The following is a 20,221-nucleotide window of genomic DNA, read 5'->3' on the forward strand; positions in this document are numbered from 1 at the left end:
AGCAGGAGCACGTCCCACTGGAACGACAAGAACGTCTGCCCGACGTTGAAGACGGAGAGGTACGCCGCGAACATCGCGGCCCAGACCCAGGCGTCGGCGGCGGCGCCGCCCGATCCGGATCCGCGCGCCGCCGTCGTCGCCGCCGCCGCAGAGAGGACCGCGCCGACGAGCAGAAGGATCTCCATCACGTCGTCCACGCGCGCGTATCCTCCGGAGAGCTCGTGCGTCCACGCGAGCGTCGGGAGCGTCCAGACGCGCTCGCGCAGCGTCGACCACGAGGGCGTCGGTCTAGGGTCCGCGCCCTTCGCGCCGAAGGAGACGCGGTCGAGGAACGCGACGACGGGCGAGACGCCGTTCGTTCCAAAAAGTCCGCGGTACTGACGATGCAGCGACGCGAACGAGGACAGGTAGCACAGCGCGACGAGGAAGAGGACGAGCCGCCGGACGTCGGCGTGGGCGCGCGTCCTCGCGGCGGGGGACGACGCGACGACGGCCGGCATGTCTGTCGCGCGTGCGTCGTCGGGCGCGCGTCGTCGGAGTGACCAGATCCGCGCGGGCGACCGTTCAGAGCTTAAGAGTGAGTTGTTGTTTTTTTCAGTCGGTGCCGACTCGACACTTTCTCGTCGTCGTCAGAATGGTGCGCGCGCCGCCGCGGCCGCCGCCGTGGCGCGTCGCGCGCGACTACTTTCGGAACCACCCGCTGAACAAGAAATGGATCCGCGTCGCCGCGCTCGCGGGCATCATCCTCTTCTGCCGGTTCGGCCTCGAGCAGTCGATAACGCGCACGATCCTCGTCGCGTTCGCGTTTCGCTTTCTCATCCAGAAGGACACTACCAACCCTGGTCACCATCACCGCGACGGTCGTCGACGCGACCGTCGCCCGCCGGCGACCCCGGAATTCGAACTCCTCGAGCGCGAGCGTCTCGAGCTCACGGAGAGCAGCGCGCTGACGCGCGAGCAGCGCGCGGAGCGCGTCGTGAACTACGACGAGCGCTCGTACGGGTTCGTGCGGCTCGCGGAGGACGCGATCCGCGCGGCCGAGGCGAGGAACTCGCTGCGACTCGCGCGGCTCCACGACGACGACGACGACGACGACGCGAACGCCGAACGCCGCCGCCCGATGCTCGAGCGCTTACACCTCGCCGCGACCGAGCACGCGCTGTCCTCGCAGACGCCGACCGGGAACCCGTTCGTCGCGGCGCTCGTCTCCGAGGTGCGATCGTCGAGAGCGTTCGCGGTCGCGCTGCGCGAGTTTATCCGAGAGGAAGTTTGCCCCGCGCTGGGCGTTAAGCGCGTCGCGTATCAACGCAAACCGACGTTCCGCGTCCACCTCGCGGGCGCGCCCGCGCAGGGGATGCCGCACGCGGACGGGCTGCATCCGCACAACCGGCAACCGAACGAGGTGAACGTGTGGGTGCCGCTGACGCGCGTCGGCGCGTGGGGCGGCGGCGGCGGCGGGGGGGACGGCGGGGACGGCGGAAAAAATCATCCGTCGACGAACTCGCTCGTGTGCGAGAGCGAACCGGGCGCGCGCGACTTTCACCCGCTCGTCGCCTCCCCCGGACAGTTCGTGAAGTTTTACGGGTGCGCGTGCTGGCACTTCACGACGAGGAACGACACGGACGTCACGCGGGTGAGTTTCGACGTGCGCGTCGTGCCGTTTCGTCTGCACGACGACGACCGCCCGGGGCCGTCGAAGGCGGGGAAGGGTCGAGGCGGGAAGCCGCTGCGGCTGGGCGAGCACTACGTCGACTCGGACGCGCCGTTGGACTATTAACCTTATGATGATTAACGAGAGGGTGGGAGTGATAGCATCGTAGCGGCGTCGTCGTATTAGAAGAAGAGGGAGGAGGGGAAGTAGAACACATCAGATCGACTCGCGCCTACCACTGCATACGACTCCTCATCACGTCTACATCTCCTTCGCTTCGAACGCCTTGTACGCGTCCCGGACTTGGTCGAAAACCTTGTCCGCGATGTAAATCATCGACGTGTCCCCGCCGCGCTGTCGCACCTTGTCCGGGTGGATCAAGATCAGCGCCCTGTGGTAGCATTTCTTCACGCTCGGCGGGTTCAGAAGGTCGTTCATCGACGGGCTCTTGTACCCGTGGTTCTGCCAGAGCACGTCGCCCAAGTTGGCGAGCATCGTCCGGACGTTGTTTTGATTCACGCGGAGCCACTCGTCGATGTCCGCGCCGATCATGTCCTTCAGCATCTGCCGCTCCGCCTGGTCCGCGAGCGCTCGGGATTCGCGGTCGCGCTTCTCCTGGAGCTTCGCGTCGATCGCCGCCTTGACGCGTTCGTGTCTTCGCCGCCGCGCCTCCTTCCGCTCCCGGGTGTCGCCCTCTCGGTCCTCGTCGTCGCTGTCGGGGGCGTATGAAAATTCATCGGCCGACGCCGCCGCGGGCGCCGCGTTGGCCCGACCCCCGCCCATCATCGCGCCGAACATGTCGTCGATGACCGCCGCCGCGGGAACGCCGCCGCCGCTGGGATGAACGGGCGGACCGAAGAGGTCGTCCATTTTGTCCGAACCGAGGGACATGCCGCCGCCCTTACCTTTCCCGCCGCCGCCCGTGGTCGAAGCCCTGAGAAGGTCCTCGAGCGAGTCCAACCCGCCGCCGCCGCCGCCTGACGCGGCGGCTCCGCTCGAGGTCGCGGCGGCTCCTCCCGGGGAGAAGAAATCCTCGAACCCCGCGAGACCGTCGTCCGCCGACGCCGCCGCCGTCGTCGTCGACGGCGTCGGCTCCGGAACCGCCGGCTCAATCTCTGACGCGTCCTCGACCGCGCTCCTCCCGCGGTCGTATCCCCGCCCGGTGGTGTCCTCGACGAGCGTCGGTGACTCTCCGTCGTCCATGACGCCCGATAAGTCGAGCTCGTCGTGCCCTGAACCAGCCGAGGCGGGGCTGTCCTTCGCGCTCGCGATGCCGCTCGCGACGCCGCCGCCGCCGCTGAAAAAATCATCCGCGCCGTCGAGTAAATCGTTCGCGCTGCTCGCGGCCGTGCCCCCCCCGCTCGTGGACGCGGGCGCGCCCAATCCATCAAGTTTCGAACCGCTCGCCGTCCTGCTCGTCGTCGTCGTCGTCTCGCCGAACAGCGCGCCGAGGAGATCGTCGTCGCCCGCCGCGCCGCCGCCGCCGACGACGGCGCTCCCCGGCCCGCTGCTCGCCCCCGACGCGGTGCCGGCGCCCCCCAACAGGTCGTCGATGCTCTGCGTCCGCATCGGCGCGCCGCTCATCGGTCGCCCGCCGCCGAGAAGGTCGTCCACGTTGGCGAAATCGAACGCGTCGCCGGCCATGCCGCTCTTTTTCTTCATCGAGTTCGCGAGACCCGGCGCCGCGGGAGAGAACCCCATCGCGGGGGAGCGCGAGCGCGCGGGGGAGGACGAGAAGAAGTCCATCCCTCCGCCGCCGGACGCGGCCCGCTGGTGCGGGATCGGTCTCGCCGCGGACATCGGACTGTCGAGGGGAGAGAGACGACGCGAGGAGGAAGAGAAGAGCGTCGGTCGGGAGGAACAAAAAAAAGTGGATAACCAAAAAGAGAGCGACCGCGGAGGACGCGGGGTCGCGCGCGAGATCGTGCGCGGGGAGGGGACGCACGTCGCGCCGCCGCCGATGCCGCCGCCGATGCCGAGACCGAAGATGTCGTCCACGTCCGCGCCGCCGCCGGCACCCCCCGAAGGCGGCGGCTTCGGCTTCGCCGCCGCGGAGGAGGAGGACGACGAAGCGAACCAGAAGGGATCGTTCGCGTCGATCGCCTCCGCGGGCATCGCGCTGCCGCTGCTCGGAGTGCCCGCCATCGCGCTCGTCATCGACTTCGCCGCGTTCATGCTCGGCCCTTTCTTCACGCTCCCGGTGAGCGAGAAGTCCGTCATGAGGCTCTCGAGGCCGCTCATCGCGCCGCGATCGCCCGCGCGTCGCCGCGTTCCTCGCCCCCGCGCCTCGCGGCTCCGCTGTTGTCCTTCGGAAGCGTCAGAGTTTTTTTCCGACCCTCGAGGGATCTGACGTTCGCCTCGCGCCGCGCGCGATCGCGGCCGCGCCGGGGTTCTCCCTCGCCTCGCGTCCCCTCGCGGACGTCCCCCGAAACGTCCGCGACGCGCGAGGACGCCGAACCCGCGCGTCGTCGTCCGCGGTGGGCGCCTATCTGTGATGGAGGCAGCTCGACGATCGTGACGGACATATCCGCGCCGCGAGCGGTCGCGGTCGCGGTCGGCGGCGCCGCGAAGAGCTCTCCAGCCGATGAAAAAAAAAAGTTGAAACGATAAACGAAACCAAAAAAATTTCATCGGACAAAATCCCGGTGAAACCTCCTCGATGAAATCCGGTTCGTAAAAGCGATTCTAGGCGAGGCGAAAAGCATCGTACGCCGCTCGCTCGCCTGCGCGCGAAAGGTCCGTTCGAGTTTGCTGGCAGCGCAGCGCCGCTCGCCACACGCCCGCCGCACGCCCGCCGCCGCCGCCGTCGTTCCGTGACGACCGCGCGCGCGTCGTCCATGAGCGCCGGAGCGACGCTCATCAGCGGCATCACAGCTCGGACGAGACCGTCGCCGTCGTCGTCGCCGTCGTCGCCGTCGTCGTCGTCGTCGTCCGTCCGCGTTTTTCGCGCGCGCGCCTCCCGAGTGCCGACGCTTCGGAGCGCGGATCCCGCGCGCGCCCGACCGCGCGCCGTCGTCGTCGCGACGTCCTCCGCGGCGTCCTTCGCCCCCGTCGCCGCCGCGCGCGTCGTCGCGATGCGCGCGCCCGGGGTGACGAAGCGCGTCGTCCGCGCGAGCGCGACGACCGGGGGCGCGGAGAACGACGCCGACGCCGACGCCGACGATTCAACAACGTCCGTCGTCGACCTCGAGAAGGCGGCGCCGCCGCCGGGACCCGCGACGCCTCTGGAGGGCTCCGCGCTCGTCGCGAACGTCCTCCCCGCGGTCCTCGTCGCCGCACTAGGCGCGTTCTCGTTCGGGTTCCACCTCGGCGTCGTCAACCCGGCATTGGAGCACCTCGCGCGCGATCTCGGCATCGCCGCCGACGCGCGGCTGAAGGGCTTCGTCGTCTCCGCCGTCCTCGCCGGCGCGACGATCGGGTCGACGTTCGGCGGAAAGATCGCGGACGCGATCGGGCGCAAGCGCGCGCTCGTCGCGTCCGCGGGCCCGCTCTTCGTCGGGTCGCTGCTGTGCTCGTACGCGACGAACGTCGCCGCGATGCTGATTGGCCGCGCGCTCTGCGGCGTCGGCCTCGGCGCGGCGTCCAACGTCGTGCCGATGTACATCGCGGAGATCTCCCCGGAGAAGTACCGCGGCTCGCTCGGTTCGCTGAACCAGCTCTTGATCACGATCGGGATCCTGTGCGCGGTCGTCGCCGGGCTGCCGCTGAGCGGCGACCCGGCGTGGTGGCGGACGATGTTTCTGTTGGGCGTGATTCCCGCGGGGTTGCAGGGCGCTTTGATGACCGTCGTGCCGGAGTCGCCGTCGTGGCTCCGGCGGCGCGGGAAGACGCGCGAGGCGCAGGCCGCGGAGCTCGCGCTGTGGGGCGCGGTGCTCGGCGCGAGCGCGGGCGAGGACAAGGGCGACGACGGCGCGAAGGAGGCGGACGCGCCGATCTCGGACCTTTTCGCGGCGGAGAATCGGAGGCAGATGACGATCGGGACGGCGTTGTTTTTCCTGCAGCAGATGACGGGGATCAACGCGGTCATCTACTTCAGCAGCGCGATGTTCGTCGCCGCGGGGGTGGAGTCCGCGGTCGCGGCGTCCGTCGCGGTCGTCGCGACGAACGTCTTCGGGACGTTCGTCTCCGGGCAAGTCTTGGACCGCACGGGTCGCAAACCTCTGTTGTACGTGTCGTTCGTAGGCATGGGACTCTCGTGTCTCTGCATCGCGTACGCGATGGCGTGGCAGAGCGCGTGGGCGCTCGCGGGCCCAGCCGCGGTGATCGCAACCCTGGCGTACATCATGTCGTTCGGCTTGGGCGTCGGGCCGATCCCGGGGCTGATGTCGTCGGAGATTTTCAGCAGCCGCGTGCGAGGGAGCGCGATGAGCGCGTGTCTCATGACGCACTGGGTGTTTAACTTTTTCATCGGGCAGATGTTCTTGCCCGTGGTCGAGGCCGTCGGCGCGCCCGCGGTGTTCGTCGGGTTCGCGGGGATGTGCGCCGTGTCCGTGTTGTTCGTGAAGACGACGGTGTTGGAGACGAAAGGGAAGTCGCTGGACGTGATTCAAAAGGAGATGGCCGCGCTCAACGCGTGATGAAGAGGACCGACCTTCCGTCGCGAACCCGACTGTTGTATACGATTCAATTCATCCGTCGCGTGCTACTATCATGTGCTCATCACTTCCGTCGACGTTTATCCGGCGGCGTCGGCTCGACGAACTGATCGCCGTCGTCGTCGTCGTCCGTGTCATCCGCGCGCGTGCTCTCCCCGGGCGCCCACGCCAACCCGGCGTTCCCGACCGACGCGGCCTCGCGCGCGCGCCCGCCGCCGCCGCCGTCGTCGTCGACCGAATCCGGTATCCCCGTGCTCGCCGCCGCGCCGACGCTCGCGTCCGCATCCTTCGCCGCGCGTCGCTTCCCGCGCGCGGGCCGTTCCGTGATCTCACCCCCGCGCGACGCGGCCGCGGACATCCGCTGCTCCGCCTGCGTCACCGCGGCGAGCAACAACGCGTCTTCGTCCTCGTTCGATTCGCCGCCGAAGCCTCCCCCCGCCCCTGCCCCTCCGTCCCCGCCGCCGTGCGCGCCGCCCTCGTTCTTGTCTAGCTCCTGCTGCAGCGGGATCATCGACGCGAGGACGAGCTCCGCGTCGAGGGGGACGCCGCTCAGCCCGTCGAACTGCCCGCGCTGTGGATATCCCCCGTGCTGCTGCTGGCCGTATCCCCCGCCGCCGCCGCCGCCGCCGCCGCCGCCGCCGATCTCTCGGAACTCCGCGCACGGCCGAACCAACACCGGCGCCCCGGGCGAGTCCGCGAAAATCGCGACGTCCACGTCCACGTGCTCGCAGAACGCCACCATCGCCTTCAGATCCTTCAAGTTCACCGTGACCTCGAGCGTCTCGTCTTTCTTCGCCTCGTACCGAAGCACCGCGTCCTCCGACGTGTCCATGCCGATCGACGTCTGCAGCGCGCCGCTCGGCGGCGCGTTCGGGTCCACGTACGACGTGAGTTTCAAGTTCTTCCGCGGCGGCGGCGGCTCATTCGCGTTGACCCCGAACGACCGCTCGACGCGTTCCGCGCCGTCCGTCTCGGGCAGGCACGCGATCGTGATGTCGTTCTGCCCGGGCTGGAAGTGCGACAGCAGCCGCGAGAAACCCCGCGGCCGAAGCACTAGTTTCACCGGCATCGACTCCGCGTCGATCGTCGCTTTCAAGTGCTCCGCGTCCTCGATCACGTGTATTCTGTACGTTTTCCTCACCCCGCCGCGGTTGCACACGATCGTGACGCTCAGCGTCGTCTGGTCCGCGTCCAGCGCGAGGCTGAGGGATTCCATCCGCGTCGTGCGCATCGAGGCCAGGAGATGTTTCGAGAGCACGCACGTCTGGACCGTCGCCTCGCCGCTCGTCAGCGCGTACTTCTCGAACGCCGCGGGTTTCAGGACGATCGAGCAGAACGCCGACCGCGCGGTGTTGATCGATTTGATCGAAAGCTGCGAGGGAGAGGCGCGGAAGGGAGGGAGGGGACGGTGAGTCGTCGGGCGGGCGACGACGCGTGGATTCAAAATGTGGGCACCCAAACGTCGGTCGCGTCGGATCTCGCCGGCGACGGTCGACGTGGACGCACCCCGTCCTCTTGCGTCGCCTCGAACAGCACCTCGGAACCTGTTGAGGGGAGTGGAGAGGACGACGGGGAGGATGGGCGTCAGCGTCGTCGCGTCGAAGCGCGGCGCGTCGGACGAGGGCGGACGAGATCGAAGGCGCGCGCGGACGCACCGATCCTCGACAGACACAGGACGCTCTTGAGGAACGCGCGCATCGGCGCGCCGGACAGGAGGAGGTCCATGACGGCGGCGACGCGGCGCTCGCGGTGGGCTCGGGGTGATGGGGGGACGCGACCCGACCGTGTCCCCGCGGACTCGCGCGCGCCCACTCTGGAGACGGTCGAAGCGCCGTTTCGACCGCGCTCGTGCAAGCTGGCCACAGTGGCTGGTTGAGTTTTCTCGGCTGCTCGGCGAACGACCCGCCCGCGCCACGTTCACCCGCGCTGCCGCACGGTCGCGACTGCGCGAGAGTGCGATGGACGATGGATCTAAGCGGCGTAGAGTCGATCCGCCCGCGCGCGACGCGCCGAGCGTCGACATCGACGACAGCACGACGGGCGGCGGCGTCCTCGGCCTCCTTTTAGCTCGGTTCGACGAGCTCAAAGGAGAACTCGAACGGAGCAGGGAGGAGACGCGGGCGGAGCACTTGGAGACGCGGAGGACGCTCGCGGAGCTCAACGATCGCGTCAAAGCCATCCACCCGACATTCGACGCGAACGAACAGCTCGCGAGCGTGGTCTTCGCGCACGTGAAGGACGTCCGGACGCGCGTCGCTCTCGCGCAGGTGAACTCCGTGTGGAGGAAGGCGTCGAAACACGCGTCTTTTCTGCCCGCCTCTCTCGACTTCACGGGTTGTCCTCCTCCTGACGTCTTGAACGAGATCGAGACTTGGCCGTTGAGGTGTGACTACGTCGTCGGCTTCGAAGGCGTCCTCGATCTGCCCGAGGCGCACTTTCACGACCTTCTTCGACAGGCGGGCGCTGACTTGTCCAAAAGTTCACAACAACTCGAACTCGGCTACTTCTACGACAAGCGGAAGCGGGACGAGAAGGCGATGGAGTGGTATATGAAGGGAGCACAGCAGGGGAACACGATTTGCGAATACAATATAGGTGTCAATTATTTTGATGGCCACGGCGTGGAGAAAAACGTCGACAAGGCGCTTGAGTGGTTCATGAAGGCAGTCTCGAAGGGTCACACCTCCGCACTAAGCGGTGTTGGCGAAGTCCACGCCTTGAAGAGCCAACATGAGGAAGCGTTCGAGTGGTTCAAGAAAGCGGCCGCTCAAGGCGATAGTGATGCTAAATACAACCTCGGGATGTGCTACGAATACGGAGAGGGCGTGACGAAAGACATCCCCAAGGCCATCAAATGGTACACGAAAGCCGCGAAGCAGGGCGATGATGAAGCAAAGGAAAAAGTCCGAGAACTCATACTCGTAGCAACCATCGCCGTGAACGCACAAGGCGCACTCGTTTAAACGATCAACGAGTTACGCTCTACAAGATACTCCACGGCTATTACATGTAATACAAACGACTACGCACACGACGCGACGTCACCCCCTCGACGTCTCGCCCCCCGACCCGGTCCCTTCCCTCCCCCCTCCCTCGCGTCTTCGTCGTCGTCGTCGTCCATCGCAAAATACCTTCGTCGCCGCGTGCGCGAGATACCCGCACGGCCCGAACATGCAACACAACACCAGCGAGTGCGCCGCGGGCACGTTCGTCCTCAGCGCGTCCAAGTACACGCTCCGCGCGACGAACAGATCCAGCGTCAGCAGGTGCAACCACGCGCTCGCGGCGGTCTCCGTCGTCGCGAGAAACCCCGACAGCAACGTCAGCCCGCCGTCCGCGACGGACGACAACGCCGTCGCCGACGACGACGCCGCGGACGCGGCGCCGACGAGGTCGCCGACGAACGTGTTCACGAGCGCCCACGCGCCCGCGCTCTGGAGGGATAGGAACGCCGCGGACGCGTACAGACAGCCCATGACCGCGAACGGGAGCGCGGACGACATGACGCGCGCGCTGAGCTCGGCTCTCGGGAATCCGATCATCAACGCGTAGAGCGGCAGCACGGTGACCGTGCCGACGCTGAAGAGGCACTCGGGGAGCGCCGCGGGCGGGGTGAGGCGGCGCGCGGCCGCGCCGCTACGATGCCCGCGGCGTCCGGACCACCCCGCGGCGGCGGCGGCGGCGGCGCTTCTCCCCGCGCGAGGACGCGACCGCGCGGGGGCGACGACGACGACGACGGCGTCGACGCGGTGCCGTATCTTCGGACGCGGACAGCTGGCGATCGACGACGCGGTCGACGCGCGCGCGCGTCCGGCGACGCCCTCGCTCGACGACGCGCGGAGCGACGCCGCGCGGAGCGGCGGCGTCGCGAGGAGCATGACGTCCCGACGACGAACGCGGTCGGACGGCGGTCACGCCGCTCAGCGCGCCGAGCTATGACGGGCGCGGCGGCGACGAGATCGTCGTGATGGCCGAAACAGACGAAATCTCCGGAAGCGAACGCGAACGCCATCAGAGACGCGATGCGCGACGTCGCGGAGGAGCTCGTGGACGTGGACCCCGGGGCGATCCGCCCGGTGGAGAAGACGCAGGCGAGCGACGCGCACTCGAAGGCCCTGGACGGCGTCCTCCCGTCAGACGACGACGCGAACGACCGCGCGGCGTCCGCCGTCTCGCGGCGCCGCCTGCGTCCCCCGCTCGACGCGTTCGTGCTCTCGGACGTCCTCGATCGCGACGAGTGCGCCGCGCTCGTACGATGCGCGGACGACGCGTCGTACTCGTTCTGGAACGCGTCCGCGTCCTCGCGCGCGTTCCGCGACTCGGACACCGTCGAGGTGACGTCCGCGAAGTGCGCGAACGCGCTGTGGCGCCGCCTGCGCGCGCACGTCGTCCCGACCGTCGTCGTCGACGCGTCGCATCCGCTGCACGAGTCGGGCGTCGAGGGCGAGTGGGTCGCGATCGGCGTCAACCCGCACCTGCTCTTCAACAAGTACAAACCGAACGGGCACTTCTCGCCGCACACGGACGGCGCGACGATCGTGGACTTGAACACTCGGAGTCTGTACAGCGTGTTGGTGTACCTGAACGCGTGCGACGACGGCGGCGGCACGGCGCTGTTCGCGCCGCCGCCGGGGACGACGATGGGAAAGTTTCTGCCGCCCACCGACGACGACGGCGGCGGCGGCGGCGGCGGGAAGTATCGGTGGCCGGAGGCTTGGCGCGCGGACGAGGCGCCGTGCTCGCCCGGCACGGCGCTGATATTCCGGCAGGACATCCCGCACGAGGGCGTCCCGGTCGGGGAAGGGTGCGAGAAGATACTCATACGCACGGACGTCATGTACGAGCGCCGGGTGAAGGTTTTCGACGACGACGCGGGGCGGGAGGCGTACAGACTGCACGTGGACGCGCAGGCCGCGGAGGCGCGGGAGGATCACATGGAGGCGATGCGGCTGTATAGGCACTGCGCGCGGCTGAGCCCGGCGTACGCGGCGTTCGCGGGGATATCATCGTAGGCATCATCATAGGTAGATAGACTACTAGGTAGCGGGTGCGAGGGGCGGGCAGTAGGCACCTCCAATTTTTTATCGACGAACTGAACGGAAGCGGAAGACTCTTCAGATCTCGATGCACGCGGCAGGGTTGCAGCGCTCCGCCGCGGTCCTCCGAGCTCCGTTCCTCCGCGCGCATCGCCGCGCGTCGCCGCGAGCCGTCGCCATGGCCGCCGCCGTGACGAACGCCGATACCGCGTTCACGGACCACTCCTCGCAGTCCAACTACCCGACCGCGAAGGTGACGCACACCGCGTTCGACGTCGACGTCGACTTCGACTCGAGAACGATCGCCGGGCGCGTCGTCCTCTCCGTCCTCGCCTCGAACGACGTGGACGAGCTCGTGCTCGACACGCGCGACCTCGCGATCGAGAAGTGCGTCGTCGACGGCGCGGACGCGACGTTCGCGCTGCAAGCCGACGCGCACCCGGTCATGGGCTCGGCGCTGACGATCGCGTTCCCGACCCCTCTCGCCGCGGGCGCGACGGCGTCCGTGGAGGTGTCGTACAAGACGTCGCCGTCGTCCTCCGCGGTGCAGTGGCTGCGACCGGAGCAGACCGCGGGGGGTTCGCATCCGTACTTGTTCACGCAGTGCCAGGCGATCCACGCGCGGTCGCTGTACCCGTGCCAAGATTCCCCCGCGGCGAAGATGACCTACGAGGCGAAGGTGTCGGCGCCGTCCGCGCTGACGGCGTTGATGTCCGCCATACCCACGGGCTCGACGCCCGCGCCCGGCGGCGCGAAGACGACGTACGCGTTCGAGCAGAAGGTGCCGATCCCGCCGTACCTCCTCGCGCTCGCGGTCGGGGATCTGGAGTCGCGCGAGATCGGGCCGCGGAGCAGGGTGTGGAGCGAGCCTTCGATGGTGGAGGCGGGCGCGTTTGAGTTCAACGAGACGGAGGACTTCCTCGCCGCGGCGGAGGAGGTCGCGGGGCCGTACGTGTGGGGGCGGTACGACCTCCTGCTCCTCCCGCCGTCGTTCCCGTACGGAGGGATGGAGAACCCGTGTTTAACGTTCGTCACGCCGACGTTACTCGCGGGCGATCGAAGCCAGGCGCACGTCGTCGCGCACGAGATCGCGCACAGCTGGAGCGGCAACCTCGTCACGAACAGCACGTGGGAGCACTTCTGGCTGAACGAGGGGTTCACGGTGTTCGTGGAGCGGAAGATCATGCACAAGCTGTACGGCAAGGCGATCTTCGACTTCAACGCGATCGGGGGACTGATGGAGCTGAAGGAGACGGTGGCGCGGTTGGGCCCCGAGCACCCGCACACGGTGCTGCAGCCGACGTTGGAGGGCGGCGTCGACCCGGACGACGTGTTCAGCAAGGTCCCGTACGAGAAGGGATTCGCGTTCTTGGTGTACCTGGAGCACATGACGCGGCTGGACGGTCACGGGGAGAAGGACGCGCTCGACGCCGCGAACGGCACGGACGCGTTCGCGACGTTTCTGCGGTCGCACTTCGAGAAGAACAAGTTCGCGACGACGACGAGCGAGAAATTCCGGGCGTCGTACGCGGCGGCGTTCCCGGTCGCGTCCGCGCAGGTCGATTGGGACGCGTGGCTCCGCGCGCCCGGGATGCCCCCCGTGGACGTCGGCGCGTACTACGACGGGTCGTCCTCCGCCGCGAGCGGCGACCTCGCGAGGCGTTGGCACCTGTGCGACGTCTTGGGGATGGGATCGCCGAGCCGACCGGCGGACGTCTCCGCCGCGGACGTGGAAGGGTGGTCGTCGACGCAGATCGACCACTTCCTTCTGTCGCTGCTGGAGTACCGAGGCGGGACGCACCCGCTGTCGCTGCCGGTGATCGCGTCGCTCGAGGAGCTGTACGGCCTGAGCGCGTACAAGAACAGCGAGATCAAGTGTAAGTGGCTGCAGTTGCGGCTGGGCGCCGGGGACGTCGACGCGTTCGCGCCGACGGCGGAGATGTTGCGGAGCATGGGGCGGATGAAGTACCTGCGGCCGCTGTACCGGTCGCTGAAGCTGTGCAAGGAGGGAGGGAAAGCGTTCGCGGAGGAGACATTTCAGAAGACGCGCGGGATGTATCATCCGATCGCGGAGAAGATGGTCGCCGCGGACTTGGGCGTGGCGTAGAGCGTCGTCGTCTTACGGCGAGTAAAAACACATTATTCTCCTCGCAGCGCCGCGCCCAGCGCCTCTCCGAACCGCGCCACCTCCTCCGTCGTGTTGTAATGCGCCAAGCTCACGCGCACGACGCCGACGTTTGGGTCCAAACCGAGATCCTCCAGTAAACGCACCGCGTACATGTGTCCGCTGCGCATCGCGATCTTATACGGCGGCGCTCGAACCGCGGCGACGACGTCCGCCGCCGATTTTTTCGTCGGCGAAAACGCCGCCGTCGGAACCCTCGCGGCCTGGTCCGCGGTCCTCGGCCCGTGAATCGCGATCAAACCCTCGTCTTCGAGCGCGGTCAGGATCGCGACGAGCGCGCGCTGCGGCTCGCGCTCGAGCTCGACGACGCGTTCGAACGCGACGACGACGTCCTCTCGCGTCGGCGGCGCGAGGTCGAGATCGACGGCCTCCTCCTCCTCCTCTTCTTCTTCTTCTTCTCCTTCCGTCCGCGTCCCCACGCCCGCGCGCCTCCCGCTCAGCGCGCGCAGGTACGCGCCCATCCCCACGAGCCCCGCGCACGCCTCGTGCGCCACGCTGCCGAGCTCGAACTTGTACGCGCGCGCGGCGGGATCGACGAAGTAGTGGTTCGGTCCGCTCTCCGCAACCTCCGCGAACGCGTCCTCTCGCCCGTACAGCGCGCCGCAGTGCGGCCCGAACGTCTTGTACGGCGAGAACGCGCACCAGTCCACGCCCCACTCCGCGACGGATACGAGCCTGTGCGGCGCGTACGCGACGGCGTCGAGGACGACGCGGCAGGACGGGTGCGCGCGCTCGCGGACGACGCGGACGAGCGCGGGGACGTCGACGACGCCGCCGAGGATGTTGGAGACGGCGCACGCGGCGACGATTTTCGTTCGCGGGGTGACCGCCGCTCGTAACGCATCGAGCGCATGCGTTTTTGAGGCGTTTCCCGTCGTCATCGTCGTCGTCGTCGTCGTCGTCGTCTCGTCCTCCCACCCGTCCCAGGTGGCGTCCGCGTCGTTCCACCACACGACGTCGCACCCGACGCGGTCGGCGAGCCGCGTCCACGGACTCACGTTGGCCTCGTGCGACGCGCGCTGAATCACGATCTCGTCTCCCGGCGCGAGGCTCGCGCTCCCTTCGAACCCGCGCGCGAGGTTCGCGAGGAGCTGGGACGTCGACGGGCCGAGCGCGACGTCGCCGTCGCCGGCGCGGACGCCCATGACGGCGCGGACGACGGCGTGCGCGGCGTCCGCGCACGCGTCGGCGCGGTCGGCGTGAGGGTAGCCCGCGCCGAGCTGCGCGTGCGCGCGGACCATGCGCGCGCGGACGGCGTCCGCGACGAGCGCGGGGACCTGCGACCCGCCCGCGTTCTCGAAGAAGGCGTACCCGAGCGAGAAGCGCGGGACGGAGACGGCGGGGAACATCGCGCGGACCTGGTCGAGCGAGAGCGGCGGGTCGCGGACGACGGGGGACGACCGCGAGCAGAGCGCGTCGTCGTCGTCGTCGTCAGCAGATCCCGCGAATAATGTTTCTTCCGGACGTTCGTCGCGGTCGACGGGCGCGCGGAGGGAGCAGTACGCGCCCGCTGATTTTCGCGCGGCGGGATTCGACGCGCGCGCGTCGTTCGCGACGACGACGACCATCGCGAGACGGCGAGCCGCGGTCGCGCCGCGGAAGTGCGACGCCGACAACGGGTCGAAGGCCGCGGGGGCTTTTTCGCGCGAAATCTCAAGATCTTTTTCGTTCACGCGGTTTCTGAACACGGAAAGCTGCGAGACACTTTCCTCCGCGCAGCCGCCGTCTCCCGCGCGCCCCTGTGCGACCGCGGAGACCTCGACCGCCCGCCTCGATGCTCGCGATCCCGTCGGTCCGCGCGCCCGCGCCGGCGCGCGCGGTCGCCCGCCGCGGGCCGCGCGCGACGACGTCCGCGAACGACGCTCGCTCCGCGGTCCCTCGACGACGTCCGAGGCCTGGGATCTTTTCGCCGCGGACGCTCTTCGCTTCGTCCTCCGCGCCGCGCGCGCAACCCGCGCGCTCCAAGAGCTCGTCGAGCGTCGTCAGGCTCGACATCCTCTGCCGCGACGCGCCGGGCGTCCTGCAGGTGCGTCGCCGACCATCGCCGACCTCGACCACGCCGACGCGTCCAACGACCATCTTCTCAGTTTTTTTTTCCTTCGAAATGACGTCGCGCGCGCGAGAGGCGAGCGAGAAACGAACAACGCCACGTGGCACTCGTCCAGTCGAGAAGAAGCGCGCCTCCTCACTGCAGTTCGACACCGCTAACGGTCTCCTTCCCGCCGACCCGACCGCGCCCTGCTTTCGCTCTACTCGCAGAAAATAGCCACGACGGTCACGTCCGCGGGGTTCAACATCGGCACGATCGCGACCGCGCCGTGCGAGACCGATCCCACCCTCGGGCACGTCACCCTCGCGCTCGAGGACGCGCTGTACGTCCCGCCGTTCGAGGTCGAGTCCCTCGGCGACGCCGCGTCGCTCCGAGCCGGAGAAGAAGCGTTCGCGGATCCGATGGATTCGACGATCCCACCCGCCGCGTTCAACAGAAGCAACGTCGTACCCGTCGCGTCCGCGCGCGACGACAAGATCCGCGGTCTGCTCTCCGCGCTCCCGGACGTTGTCGAGGTGACGGACCTCGTCGAGGAAGCGCCGACGGCGGCGGCGGCGACGACGACGACGACGGCGACGACGACGACGGCGACGACGACGGACGCTTCCTCCTCGACGTCCTCGAAGGACTCGCGCGGCGGCGAGACGGGGCTGCTGTATCTCGTCCACGAGTTCGATTCCGCGCCGTCGTGGCGGCTCGAACCCGCGTTCGAGGCGCTGCCGTTGGACCCCTACCTCGGCGGCATCGGCGCGGGGAGGTTTAGGGCGTATTCAAAGTTTACGTATTTTTTTCCCGGCGGTCGCGCCGCCGCGGACGCGGCGATGATGAAAGTCGCGGTCGCCGCCGCGGACGCGACGTTCTACGCGGCCGACGCCGTCGATGAATCGCCTGAATCCGCGCCGCCGGAGCAGCTCGCGGCGAGCGACGACGTGAGCAAGCTCACGGTGAAGGCGTTGAAGGAGGAGCTCGGCAAGCGATCGCTTCCGACCGACGGCCTGAAAGCCGCGCTCGTGACGCGGCTCAGAGAGGCGGTCGGCGGCGACGGCGGCGGCGCGGCGGAGCCGTATCCGCCGTCCGAGAGCCACCGCGCCGCCGGCGGCTGCGGCGTCCTCGTCGAGGTCCCCGACCCGAAGTTTAACCCGCCGGCCGGGTACCGCTTCGAAGGCCGCGAGGATGGCCAAAAGACGCGGACGTCCGACCGGCGGTTCGTCCGCGTCCCGAAGGCGATGCGCGATCGCCCGGAGTTCGCCGAGATGATCGCGCGGTTCGCGTCGTACGCGCGACTCGATCCGCGGTACGCCTCGAGGACCTCGCTGACCGTGGGCGTGCACGCGATTCGCATCAAAGCCGACGCGAACGACCCGGGGTTACGCGGGCAAGTCGTCCCCGAGGGCATGCACCAGGACGGTTTCGAGTACATCGGGCTGCTGTCGCCGTCGCGGCGCAACGTCGCGAGCGACTGGCAGACGTACGTGTACGCCGGCGGGCCGAACGGCGAGCGGCCGAGCGCGAAGGCGCGGCCGATGTTCCAGAACCCGGTGGAGCCGGGCTGTCTGCTGTTCCTCGACGACGGGCGGATGTGGCACGACGCGGACGACCTCAGGCAGGCGGATCCGGAGTGCGGGCCGGCGTGGCGCGACTTCATCGTCGTGACGCTGGCGGCGGACGACAACGGAGGCCAGGGACGATGGGGTCGGGCGCGATGACGACGACATGAGGAGGAGGAGGAGGAGGAGGAGGGAGACGCTCGCGCGCGCGCTGTAAAATGTTTTTTTTTTTTTTTTAAGAACAGAAAAAGTCGTTATTAGGCGTGGCATCTACATCACGTCGTCGCTTCGACGGACAACGACAGACTCGAACCGCACGCGCGCCGCCGCTCCCTCTCGGCGGGACGGCGCGCGCGCGATGTTCGAGGCCATCCTCGCGCCGCTCCTCGAGCGCGCGCTCGGGACGTACGTCGAGGACCTCCCGCGCGAGCGCGTCAGGGTCGGCCTGTGGAGCGGCGTCGTTCGATTGGAAAATGTCAGGCTAAAGCCGGACGCGTTCGACGCGCTCGGGCTTCCGTTCGCGGTGCGGAGCGGCACCGCGTCCTTGCTCGAGCTTCGCGTCTCGTGGAAGACCGCGCTGCTCAGGGTGCACCCGGTCGTCGTCGCGATCGAGGGCGTGTCGCTGCTCGCGTCGCCGAGGGCGGAAGACGAGTGGATTCGAAATTCCGCCCCGGAGGAGCGCGCGCGCGCGCTGAGGGACGCGACGACGCGCGCGGCGGCGGAGGCGGCGACGACCGCGAAGCGCGGCGGCGGAGGCATCAGCGGCGGCGTCTTGCACGCGATGTGGGCGCCGATACTCGAGAGGCTGCAGCTCAAGATCGAGGACGTGCGCGTGCGGTTCGTGGACCTGCCGTCGGCGCTGCGCGACGACGATGCCACGACGACGACAACAGCTGGCGTCGCGTCGTTCGGGATGCGCGTGGAAGCCCTCCACGTGCGCACGGAGAGCACGCAGGATTACCTGCGGAGAATCCTGGGCATGGACGTCGCGCGCGCGTCGGCGTCGGCGTCGCGCGCGTCGGCGTCGGACGACTCGGACGACGCGGGAGGAGACGGGGGAGACGTCGTCGGCGTCTCGACGACGGGGCGGTTCCGAGACGGCGAGTCCGCGGCGGCGGCGAAAGAACTCGAGGCGGACGCGAAGGATCTCTTCCTGTCGCCGCTGCCGCCGCGCGGGGGCGGGGGTGTCGGGCGCGGCGGCGGACGACGAAGAGAACGACGGAGGATATCCACGGTCAGAGGGCTCCTGAGCGTCGTCGCGCCGGTCACGGAGGCGCGGAAACACCTCGAGGTGATCGGGTTCGAAGTGTACGGCAAACCCGCGATCGCCGCGGACGTCGCGACGCGAAGCCCGATGGATCGTTTCGAGTGGCACCCCGCGGAGACGCTGCAAGCGCGCGTGGAGCACACCCCCGCGGCGAGGGACGACCACGCGCCCGAGGACGTCATGCTCGCCGCGTCGAATCTCACGGCGTCGATTCACGTCGTCGCGGCGCCGAGGACGCGGCCGGCGCGTGGGGATACGATCGCCGCGTCGTCGTCGTCGTCGTCGTCGTCGAACGGCGGCGGCTTCGACGTGCACGTGCAGTTGCACGACGAGATACGCGCGCGGGTGCGTCCGTCGCAAGTGCGCGCGTTAGTGCGGCTCTCGGACGCGATGGATGTCTGGGCGCTGAGGAGTAAACACGGCGCGCGCCGCCCGACGGATGCCTCGCGCGGGCTCGAGAGGGACTGGAGCGCGTGGTGGAAGTACGCGATCGAGGCGACGATCAGGGATAACGACGACGCGAAAGCGGCGGTTAGAGGGGGTGGCGAGAGCGACGTCGCGATGAAGAAGCCCGCGGCGCTGAGGTACCTGGAGCTCTACTCCAAGAAACTGAGAGAGCGACTCCGAGCGGAGTCCGAGAATGACGACGAAAACGACGGGGAGACGTTTTACGAGTGCGAAGACGGCGACGTCGACATCGGGTCCGAGATGAGCGTCCTCGAGGACGAGCTCACGCTCGAGGAGCTCCTCGACGCGCGCTTAGAAGCGGAGCGGTGCCTGCCGGACGGGGACGACGACGAGTGGTACGACCTCGACGACGACCTCGATGAAGACTCGAGCGGCTTGGAAGACGTCAGCGATGACGACGACGACGACGCCGAGAACGGCTCTTCTACCCGAGGGACGATATCGTGGGCCGCGTCCGCGCTTTTCCGCGCGCCCGGCCGCGTCCTGAGCGGCGTCGGCGGCGTCGCCGCGCGCATGAGCGGCGGCGGAGGAGACGCGCGCGGAAGGAGACAGTCCCGCGGCGCCGCGAAGACGCGAACGGCGGCGTTCACGTTACGCGTCGCGCGCGTCGCGGTGACGCTCTGCGCCGAAGCCGGCGACGTCGTCGCGGACGTCCTCCGTCTAGAGCTCACGAAAACGAAAGCAGAGCTCGGCGTCGTCGCGGACGCTCGCAGAGACGCGCACGCGCTGCACGTTGAGGTCGACGACGTCGCCGGATACCTCCTCGGCGGCGGCGAGGTCGCGGACGAGCGCGCGATGTGGAGACGCAAAGACGTGAAATCGTCGTCGTCCACGGCGCCGTTCGTCCGCGTCTCCCAGCGCGCGCCCGTCGTCGACGCGCACGGCGTCGCGCGCGCGCAAGCGCTGGACATCGCGATGGCGCCTTTCGCGGTCGTTGCGCACCCGAGCGCCGTCTCCGCGCTCGTCGCGTTCGATCGTCAGATGAGCGGCTACCCGCGCGGGTACGGCTATTTACGGAAGCTCTGGTCCGTGCGCGCGCTGCCCGGGGACGCGCCGAGAGAGAGGCTCGCGCGCGCGATGATGGCCGTGAAGGTGGGCGACAGGGTCGTCCCGTGGAGCGTGTCGATGAGCGACGCGCTGGTGATCGTTCCGCGCGCGGACGCGACGACGGCGGCGGCGGCGGCGGCGGCGATCGAGGTTGGCGCGTTCCGAATCGAGTGGTCGCCGGGCGGCGGGCACGCGATCGACGCGCGCGAGGTCGACGACCTCATCGAGCACGCGAGAGCGCTCTCGCTGCGCGACGACGCGAACGAAGAGACGAACGACGCGCTGTGCGCGCTGGAGAGGGTCGTCACGTCGCACGAGATGACGGCGTCGTTCGAGGACGTCGCGATGAGCGCGCCGATCTTCTCGGGCGGCGGC

At 68.8% G+C, this 20,221-nt stretch overlaps 10 protein-coding genes across 10 annotated transcripts in view; 6 read left to right on the plus strand and 4 right to left on the minus strand.

Annotated features, from left to right (window-relative positions):
• Nucleotides 1-634: 634 nt before the first annotated feature.
• Nucleotides 635-1,777, plus strand: MICPUCDRAFT_49778 (uncharacterized protein; the record flags this gene model as incomplete). The annotated part of the gene is made up of 1 exon (XM_003054710.1): nt 635-1,777. The coding sequence occupies one exon, from the start codon at nt 635-637 to the stop codon at nt 1,775-1,777; it is 1,143 nt and encodes a 380-aa protein (XP_003054756.1).
• Nucleotides 1,778-1,807: 30 nt separating this feature from the next.
• Nucleotides 1,808-4,026, minus strand: MICPUCDRAFT_49779 (uncharacterized protein). Its single transcript, XM_003055263.1, has 2 exons — nt 3,597-4,026; nt 1,808-3,455 (listed from the first exon to the last, which is right to left on the minus strand). The coding sequence occupies exons 1-2, from the start codon at nt 3,890-3,892 to the stop codon at nt 1,913-1,915; spliced, it is 1,839 nt and encodes a 612-aa protein (XP_003055309.1). The 5' UTR covers nt 3,893-4,026; the 3' UTR covers nt 1,808-1,912.
• Nucleotides 4,027-4,725: 699 nt separating this feature from the next.
• MICPUCDRAFT_30532 (major facilitator superfamily) lies at nt 4,726-6,298 on the plus strand (the record flags this gene model as incomplete). The annotated part of the gene is made up of 1 exon (XM_003054711.1): nt 4,726-6,298. The coding sequence occupies one exon, from the start codon at nt 4,726-4,728 to the stop codon at nt 6,226-6,228; it is 1,503 nt and encodes a 500-aa protein (XP_003054757.1). The 3' UTR covers nt 6,229-6,298.
• A 12-nt stretch (nt 6,299-6,310) lies between these two features.
• Nucleotides 6,311-7,971, minus strand: MICPUCDRAFT_37659 (uncharacterized protein; the record flags this gene model as incomplete). Its single annotated transcript, XM_003055264.1, has 3 exons — nt 6,311-7,618; nt 7,753-7,790; nt 7,902-7,971. 3 exons carry the CDS (start codon nt 7,969-7,971, stop codon nt 6,311-6,313), a joined length of 1,416 nt encoding a protein of 471 aa, XP_003055310.1.
• Nucleotides 7,972-8,204: 233 nt separating this feature from the next.
• MICPUCDRAFT_49782 (uncharacterized protein) lies at nt 8,205-9,209 on the plus strand (the record flags this gene model as incomplete). Its single annotated transcript, XM_003054712.1, has 1 exon — nt 8,205-9,209. The coding sequence occupies one exon, from the start codon at nt 8,205-8,207 to the stop codon at nt 9,207-9,209; it is 1,005 nt and encodes a 334-aa protein (XP_003054758.1).
• Nucleotides 9,210-9,287: 78 nt separating this feature from the next.
• Nucleotides 9,288-10,124, minus strand: MICPUCDRAFT_49783 (uncharacterized protein; the record flags this gene model as incomplete). Its single annotated transcript, XM_003055265.1, has 1 exon — nt 9,288-10,124. One exon carries the CDS (start codon nt 10,122-10,124, stop codon nt 9,288-9,290), a length of 837 nt encoding a protein of 278 aa, XP_003055311.1.
• Nucleotides 10,125-10,268: 144 nt separating this feature from the next.
• On the plus strand, nt 10,269-13,389 carry MICPUCDRAFT_46084 (uncharacterized protein; the record flags this gene model as incomplete). Its single annotated transcript, XM_003054713.1, has 2 exons — nt 10,269-11,144; nt 11,392-13,389. The coding sequence occupies 2 exons, from the start codon at nt 10,269-10,271 to the stop codon at nt 13,387-13,389; spliced, it is 2,874 nt and encodes a 957-aa protein (XP_003054759.1).
• Nucleotides 13,388-14,816, minus strand: MICPUCDRAFT_61023 (uncharacterized protein; the record flags this gene model as incomplete). Its single annotated transcript, XM_003055266.1, has 1 exon — nt 13,388-14,816. The coding sequence occupies one exon, from the start codon at nt 14,814-14,816 to the stop codon at nt 13,422-13,424; it is 1,395 nt and encodes a 464-aa protein (XP_003055312.1). The 3' UTR covers nt 13,388-13,421.
• A 1,102-nt stretch (nt 14,817-15,918) lies between these two features.
• On the plus strand, nt 15,919-17,223 carry MICPUCDRAFT_61026 (uncharacterized protein; the record flags this gene model as incomplete). Its single annotated transcript, XM_003054714.1, has 1 exon — nt 15,919-17,223. One exon carries the CDS (start codon nt 15,919-15,921, stop codon nt 17,221-17,223), a length of 1,305 nt encoding a protein of 434 aa, XP_003054760.1.
• A 199-nt stretch (nt 17,224-17,422) lies between these two features.
• Nucleotides 17,423-20,221, plus strand: part of MICPUCDRAFT_70259 (uncharacterized protein) — a gene marked incomplete at its 5' end in the record, with an annotated part of 12,983 nt that continues 10,184 nt past the window's right edge. The window contains one exon of the mRNA XM_003054715.1: nt 17,423-20,185. Within this exon, the coding sequence (XP_003054761.1) occupies nt 17,423-20,185 (2,763 nt within the window). The remainder of the gene's footprint in view (nt 20,186-20,221) is intronic.

The sequence above is a fragment of the Micromonas pusilla genome, assembly GCF_000151265.4.
Source record: "Micromonas pusilla CCMP1545 genomic scaffold MICPUCscaffold_1, whole genome shotgun sequence".
NCBI lineage: Eukaryota > Viridiplantae > Chlorophyta > Mamiellophyceae > Mamiellales > Mamiellaceae > Micromonas > Micromonas pusilla.